The 8,478-nt window shown below is 44.2% G+C and overlaps 1 protein-coding gene across 1 annotated transcript in view; it reads left to right on the top strand.

The window, feature by feature from the left end:
• Window positions 1-2,486: 2,486 nt before the first annotated feature.
• TES (testin LIM domain protein) overlaps window positions 2,487-8,478 on the top strand; it is a 28,206-nt gene continuing 22,214 nt past the window's right edge. Inside the window, exon 1 of the mRNA XM_077338453.1 lies at window positions 2,487-2,994. Coding sequence (XP_077194568.1) covers window positions 2,968-2,994 — 27 coding nt within the window. The 5' untranslated portion in view covers window positions 2,487-2,967. The remainder of the gene's footprint in view (window positions 2,995-8,478) is intronic.

The raw sequence follows: 8,478 nt of genomic DNA, 5'->3' as shown, positions 1-8,478 counted from the left end.
CCTGTCTGAAAATAGAACTGAACTTAAAAGTTTCAGTTTTTACACCCAAGTCGCCTAAACAGGAAGCCTGTAAATTGATCAACTCCCCAACTGGATTTCCAAATTTTGACAACTCTTACTTGCACTTAATTTTGCAAATGCTGATTGGAGAACAAGATTCAGAGTTCAGAGGGGGTTTGCACCAGGTTTTAGTCTAACCCAGAGGTTCTAAACGTAGCCCAAAATCCAAAACTGGGTTGCAGATCCCTGGCTGATGGGCAGAATGACAGGAAGCAATGAGAGGAACAGTCTGAGCTGAGAGAGGAGACTGAATGTATGATGGCAAATTTAGGTTTGCCTCTGTAATCTGCAAAATGGCCATGAAATGAGCATGTTACTCAATAATACTATCTCTATATGCATAAAATCATAACCATACACCCTGACAAAATGCTGAAGGTTCCGAAGCCTCCTACTATTAGCGGAATCTCCTGACCCCCAGCCAATTGCTGCTGTTGCTCAGGATTCTGCACCCCCTCTTCCCTTCAGGCCTGCTAAGAAGGGAGCCTCTAACAGCCCCTGACTGAGTTGAGGGATGCATTTCTGCGAGCCACGCAGGGGAGACTGAGGGGGCATGGGTGTGCATCCCTTTTGAGGGGAGGGAAAGCTTTCCCCTTCTGCCTAAGCATTGGCTGACAGGGAAGACTCAGAAAAGCCCCTTCTCACTTAAAATACTGCTGTGGCCAGCCTCGCTGCTGGAGAGAAGACGCAGCCAAGCCATGCATCTCTTCATGACTCTCTGAACATCTGAGGCCTACCATGCAAGGCTGTTGTGCAGATGAATCTGTATGTTGTTGCAGGGGTTCTTTTGCCTCCTGTTTCATCTGCCCAACAACCCTATCCAGTAGGCCTCAAGTGTTTAATCTTCACAACAACCCTTGTGGGAGGCTGAAATGTTTCTTTTCCACAACAGTCCTGTCCACCCTCCAATGCAGCCATGTCTGCCTAAAGAGCTGATCTTTATAGTCTGGAGATGAGCTGTAATTCCAGATCTCCAGGCTTCACCTGGAGGCTGGCAATCCCTGGGTTGGAAATATTCCTTGAGGTTTGGAGGTGGAGCCTCAAAACAGTGCAATGCCTCAGAGTCCGGCCTCCAAAGCAGCACTTTCTGCCTGCAGAGCTGATATGTACAGTTTACAGATAAGTAGTGATAGTAGAGACAATGGTAGAGGCTTGCAAGCTGAGGCTGGGGTGGAGTGGCACAGGTGTGACCCATTTGGCCTGTGGACTCTGGCAAGCCCTTACCAGCAACCATTTGTATTTTTGGTGCAAACAGGCAGACAAACCAATTGGACAGTAGAGATGACGGTAGAGGCTTGCAGGCTGAGATTGGGGTGGAGTGGTACAGATGTGTCCCACCTGGGCTGGGGTCTCTGGTGGCCCTAACCACACAAGAACAGGCACACAAGAACACACAGCAGGTGTTGTTCAAAACTAGGGAAGGTTATTGAAGGCAGCCCCTTGAAATACCCTTATCTGTAAAGGAACATTTGACATCCAGAGGCTGTGCAAGGGACCTCCACTTAAATACAGAAGTTGGTTTACCACCCTGGCAACTGCAAAATGATATAAAAACGTATCTGTGTTTCTAAAACAATTGTGTGTACTTAACATTGACCTCTGAGGAAGCCCTGTATAGGTCTAAATGCGTTAGGCCTTTGGATGTTAAGACAGAACTAACTTACGTATGTGTGAACTGTGTCACTCCTTGCTGTTTTTATTGCTTTTAAACTTTGACATATTTGAGCTCCATAAATAATATTCAAATGAAATGCATTCTTATTATATAAAGTAGCAGTTTCCTCAGCCTTCTCAACTGGAAATCCGCACTGCCTAGGTGTGCATAAACGTGAGGAGGGTCAAGACTGGTGTGCACACAGCGATCTCCTCTTGGGCCGCCAGTTACCAAGGGAGGCACTAAACCCCCACCAAACCATGAGCTGGCGTCCGTTGCATTGCAGCACATAACAGCTTTACTACTAGTACATTTATAAACCTTGAGAACAGACGAGCTTTCAATGGCGAAAGATTTCAGGATGGGGAGGTCATGGGCAGTCTTTTGTCAGGGGCTTTCGGGAAGAAGAATCCGTTTAGCAGCCGGTGCCACCTCAAAAGGTGCGACTCTTGGGAGCAACACGATCTCTAGAATCGAGGGCTGGCCCGCCACCCGGGGGGCGGTTCTGTCATGTATCCACGGGGCTTCACTGGGGAAGAGGAGATCAACGGGCCGCCGGGGGGGGGAGGGGGTCTGAAGCAGGAGGAGAAGCCAAATGTGCCTGTGCCATCCCTTCTCCCAGACGCTGGGGGGATTTAATGCACACGCAAGAGCAGCCCCTGCGAGGAAAGGGCTGCACTCCGCGCCTTCTCCCCGCTCTCCTAACCGTCCTAAACAGCAGAAAGAAAAGATTTCGCCAATTGGCCGAGCTGCGTCAGCAAATACCTTTTCCATGACTTTATAGGCCGCCTCATTCATTGAACGGCTCCAAGCCCTGCCAAAAGGTCCGGGCAAAAATCACAGAAAGAAAGAAAAGAAAGAAATCCCTCGTTCGGGCGGCCGTGCTAGAGCCACCCCCCGCCAAAAGGCCGCCTCCTCCTCCGGGCAGCGCTAACGCCTCTCCTCCCTCCGGGGCGCCTTAAAGGCTCGGCTGGCTGAGCAAAGGTATATTCGGAGGGCGTTGCGATTGGCTCGTAGACCTGCAAGCTGCCCAGCCCTGATTGGCTGCAGGCAGTTCCTTTGTTCCTTTTCAGGCTGCCGCAGAGAGAGCGGAAGTTTGAGTCGGCGGTGTAGCCGCTGTGAATGGGCGAGGGCAGGCTGCTGCGACCCGAGGCGACGCCCTGACACCCCTTGCCTTGCCCGGCCGCAGCCCACGCGCCGCTGTGGCCCGCTCCGTCCCTGTGCCTGGCTCGCGTCGTGGAGGGTGACTGAACATGGATCTGGAGAGCAAAGTGAAGAAGGTAGGCAAAGAGGCTGCCGCAAACTCCGGACAGGCTGGTCGGAAGTTACCTGGCCGGGGCAGCAGCGCCTTGATCCCCTTGCCACGCCATTGGCCTTCCCCTCCCTTGGTAGGCAGCCCAAGCACCAGCTCATACACATCAGTTGCAGAGAAATGTGCGGAGCAGCGGTTCTTGCGGAAGTGGCTCTGTGCTGTATGGGCTCTGCCCCTTTCACCGGATCGCGATTATTGGGGTTCTTGCGGGTAGTGGTTTCTCTTAACTGAGTTTTATTTCTTTATTTTTTAAGACTTTCTCAGGGAAGTCCAGTCTTTGGGGCCGGCCTGGTACCAAAAGTGCTGAGTAAGAAGCTGATTCAAATTTATAGAAAACTCTCAAATCCTAGTCCTGGTGTGCTTTAATCTTAGTATATTAGGCATTAAACGATCACTTAATGATATGTGGAATGAGTGATGCTTATGGACCCAATAATTCTTAATAAATCCAATATTCTACATTTAAAAATGGGAAAAGTCAGATTTATGGTGTTAAACTAGTTTACACAAGTTTATTCACCTGTCAGTGGCTAAATACAGCTAGATGATAAAAATAACTTGCATGTTCAGGAGCACTATAGCTCTGAATGCCATCTATGTTGGGGCATCTATATCAGCTCTGTGCATCTGTGGGCAACAAGATGCTGGACTAGAAGAACCATTAGTTTAATCCAGCTAGATTGTTCTTACTCTCATAACTGCATTATGGGTTAGTAGTAGACTACTGCTTTGCTGACTGGTGCCCACCTGACCACTATTCACACCTGTTGGGATTCTTGCAAACACTGATGTGAAATGGATCTTAGTCCAGTCCTGCCACTTTATGATATTAAGCAAATCAGGATAATTTAACTGGTTATATTATAGTTGTGATATGAAGACATTACATATACATTATTGTTTTGTAAAGGTAGGTTGCCTTCTAAGTATAAAATATCAGTGGACCACACAAGTTCTGGAAACAGAAATTAATCCAAGGTTGGAGTAATCCTGCCTCATGCTTGAATTGCTTCCATATAGGAAGACTGCAGACAACAGTACAACTTGTGACCCTGTGCTGATACAGTTCACAATTCACTGTTTCAGCCATGGGATTGTAGTTGAACATATGACGCTTATACTGTGTTAGATCACTGGCCTGTGATGGTCAGTGTTGTCTGCTGTTCCTTTAGGTGGGGCCTTGGAGATCTTTCACATGGGCTAATCTTTGGTATTTTAACTGTAGATGCCAGGTATTGAACCTGGGATCTTTGGCATGCAGAACAAATGCTCGGTCACTTAGCCACAGTTGTAGCAAAGAGCAATGGGAGAGGAAGGCAGAGAAATTTACGAATGGAATACCAGAATTGTTGATGCTACTGCATACTCAGAACCCATTTGCATAGCCTTATCTCATACTACATGGTGCTGAACCAGCTAGTGAGGAAGTAGAAGAGGTAAACTACAGGGCCAGCATGGGGTACTGATTAGAATGTTGGACCAGGATCTGGGAGACAGGAACTCATTGGGTGGCCTTCAATCAATTTTGCTTTCTCTCAAGCCTGATCCTTTAGTGATGAAGTGGTGGGGATAAAAAGATACAGGGAGGACAATGTTATCAGTGCCTTCAGGTCCCCTCTGGGGAGAGAAGTAATATGTAAAAATCTCTAAAAGTAAATGAAGGTAATTTTTTCTCTTTGCTGGTAGGAATTGAGTGTCAGCTTAATGAATCTGTTTCTGAAAGCCAGCTTATTATTAGTATTGTATTATTTGCATAGAGAGGAAATATGGAGTTTTCACAGGGTTTTTTTGTTTTCCAAGAGAGCATATTCATTGGAAATAAAATCAGGAAACAAAACCAGGGAAGGAATGCAGACCACTTTCTACTCTGGCTTTACTTAGTTGTTCATATGGTGTAACTTTTCATCTATACTTGGTAAGGGGTATGAAATAATTGCCAGTGACTTAAAAGTGAAAACAGACTCCAGGAAACTTACTGATGGGGTGTCACATGCAGCTTTCTGTTTATATCTGATTCTGTGCCAGGTTTTGATCAGACGCTTTGCTATGCTCCATGTGGGAATATCAGATTATTACAAAAGGCAATTTTTAAAGTCCATGTAAACTGCTGATGAAAGTGATAGTTGAGCAGCTTAGCTCTTTCTCCCATTTTGCAGACAGATGGTGGTATTTAGACTGTTGGGTCAGGGCCAAGGCGAGCTGCATTCAAGTCCCCAATCTGCCACAAAAGCTCAGGTGTCCTTGGAATACTGTATCTCAACTCGGTCTACCATACAAGGTTGTTGAGAGGATAAAATGGGGGGGGGGGAGAGAACTACACTACCCTGAGTGCCTTTTGGTAGAAGACTTGAATAAAAATCAAGATTCTTTTTAATTGCATGCAGATGATTTTCACAGGGAAATGGGTCTGTGATGATTAAGAGGCTGTGTCTTTGTAATACTTCGACCACTAATTGTTAACAATATGAATGTATTTTCTGTTCTGTATTTATTATGTCTCTAACATATTGGGAGGGAGAGTAGCCTCTTCACTTTTGTGACAGTGCATTTTTAGAATTGCTTGGGTAGTAGAGAACGAGCAAATTATTCTGTTTCTGTCACTTCAGCAGCAAAAACATGAAAATGGTCTTCAGTGGATAGCTTGACGTTTGCTTACAATATGTATTTTGTGTTAGGGATCTGGGGTCAGGACCTTGCCATGAATAGGAATTTATGAATGATATCTTCGTTGTTTTTAATATATCCACCCAGAAGGTCTTTGTTTAGGAATAAGTGGGAAATAAATGTTTATGGAAGGTTTAAAAGATCCAGTTCTAGCTGAATATAAAATTCAGTAAAGATAAACAGTGTGCCATCATGGGCATGAACAGTATGTTGTTTCAAAGTAAGAGTATAATCTCAGAAACTGCTGGCTTGTAAATGCAGATCTGGGTAAAAGAAGTACAAGTTATTGTGAAGAAATGCAGTTCCTGTAATTATTTTGAATGGACTCACTTTTCTGGTACAAGAAATGTAATTCAGCTGAGTAATGTGAAGTGGAATAGTTCATTCCATCCTCAGCACTTTAATGTATTCTAATATTCCAAAAGAATTTCAGCAGTTTTGTGCATCTCAGTGACTCTGGTGGAGTTCTGCAGTCATAAAAGTTGACCCACATTGACTGCAGCCTAGCAAAGAATTTTAATGATCTGAGGCTTCAGACTCCCAGATGCAATGGTGGAACATAAATCTCCAAGGCTTGAGGCCTCCCAGATATTTGACTTTGTATAAAATTAGGTGACCCGTGGAAAAAAGTCGGTCTTAAAAATCTGTTTTTTTCTATTTGATATTTTAGAATCTAAAACCAAGCAGGCATTACATATAATGCATATGAAGAATACAAGTTTTGGTTTGACCAGCCTTTGACTTTGCTCAGAACTATCAGTTACATCAGGTGGCTGAAGATAATACCTGTCTTTTGTCAAAAAGTGTTCTCTAGTTTTCTGTGGCATGGGTATTTTATGGTATGACACCACAGAGAATGGTGGGTAATAGTGCCAAAGATGAGCTGGTACACTTCTCCTTTTAAACGAGTCTTAGGCTTTGGTTTCTCAAAAACTTCAGTTGAAGAAAATGCTATGCATATGGGAGTGTAATTTCTTGTCAGTCCCTTCAAAGGAACATTGCAGATATTGCTGAATTTGGAATAATAGAGATTCAGTAGCAGGGGAAACAGAAGACAAGTGAACACATTGCATAGTCATGAATCTCCAGAGCATCTTAAGGGTTTCTTGCAGTTCTTTGAATTTACAAATTATTTTACTTTCTCAGTGCTTTATAGCCATCTGCATTCATCTCCCTATTCCTTGCTCTAGCTGTCTAATGATAGAACATATGAAACTATATTGTGCCAAATCTGACTGCTGGTCTATCTGGCTCAGTATTTTCTGTTCTGACTGGCAGCTGTTCTTCAGGGTTGGAGGCAGGGAAAGTCCTTTCCCCGCACTTTTACTGGACATCCTCTTAGCTGGACATGCCTGGGATGAATGGGGTGGGATCTACATGCAAAGCAGGTACTCTGCTAATGTGGCACGGCCTTTTCATTTTAAGTAGTTCATTGAGACGAGTCTTATTTCTTTAAATATTATGTCAAATGATGATGTAACTGAACAGATCTTAAGAGGTGTCTATAAAAAAACCCTGGGGTTTCTTGACAGCCCTGGAAGGGTTTCCTGAATCAGTGGGCATTAATTTATATGTATTTTTTAAATCTGTTAAGCGTTTATCAGATGATATGACCATATATGGTCATGTCAACCTACCCACTGCTCCCCAAATGGCCAGTGATGGGCCTGGATGGATGGGAAGCTATGCTTCCCAACCATATTCTTCAGGATCGTGCCACTTCTGGGGTTTCTCAAAGCCTGAGGAATGTTTCAGAGGTGAGTTCTGAGGCGGTATGGAGGAAGCCAGTGCCATGCTGCCGCCACGACCTCCCGGGAAAGGCCAAACAACTCCTCAAGGGGTCGCAACACCAGGGTTGAGAACTGCTGCCATACAGGCTTATTTTCACCCCTAGATAGAGGGTTCAAAGCATAGAAATGAACCATCAGAAAAGAAGGGTCTCCAGGGGTGTCTACAGATAAAGACCACAATGAACAATCAAGTTACTATATATATAATCTATGTGGCAAGTAGGAAGAAGCATGATTTTAAACAAGATGTAGCCCTAAGATTTCATGTCATGCCTGTCAGTTGTAACAGTTGAGGTCAATAAATCTGGATCTATAATCTCTGAGGAAATATTAGGTATCTAGAAAATTGTCCTCTAATTTTAAGCACTAAAGATTAGGTAGTTGCTGCTGCTTTGTACAGTAATTCATAGACTATATTAATATGCTAGTAATAGCTTTAAAATTCGTCAAATCTTTCTTTCATACAAAACTTTACATCCCCCAGGTCATACCATATGAAGATAGAATGTCAAACAGATCTGAGTGACCCAAATTTGAAACCCAGCTCTGTTGTGGAAGCTTGGGCCACTCATGAACTCTCAAGCCAAACCTACCTCACAGGGTGGTTGTCAGGATGAAATGGAGCAGGGGAAAATATTGTAGGTTGCTTTGGGTCCCCATGGGGTATATGGTGTATAAATAGATCGTTACCCTGTTTGTTTTTTCTTGTATTTCAGGAGTTTGTTCAAATCTCTGTGACATTACACTTATCCTGATATGCCATTAATGTTTGCAGAAGCTATAATTCCCCTCCTCCAAGTCTGTGTTTCCCATTAACTTTGCCATGGAGATGAAGAGAGGCTGTACAGTTGGTGCTTTATTAAATCCCTGTTAGTTAAGCCTTTGTTCTAAGCTAGCATCAATTTTGACCTGTCTGTGACACTGGTGAACTCCATAAATTGTGTCACTAGTCCACAGCCTTGCCTTTGCATGCTGTGATCTCATAGTTTGCTCGAGGC

Source organism: Paroedura picta, chromosome 5 (genome assembly GCF_049243985.1).
Source record: "Paroedura picta isolate Pp20150507F chromosome 5, Ppicta_v3.0, whole genome shotgun sequence".
Taxonomy (NCBI): Eukaryota; Metazoa; Chordata; class Lepidosauria; order Squamata; family Gekkonidae; genus Paroedura; species Paroedura picta.
The sequence above is the reverse complement of the archived record's forward strand: the minus strand, read 5'-3'. Positions and strand labels throughout refer to the sequence as shown.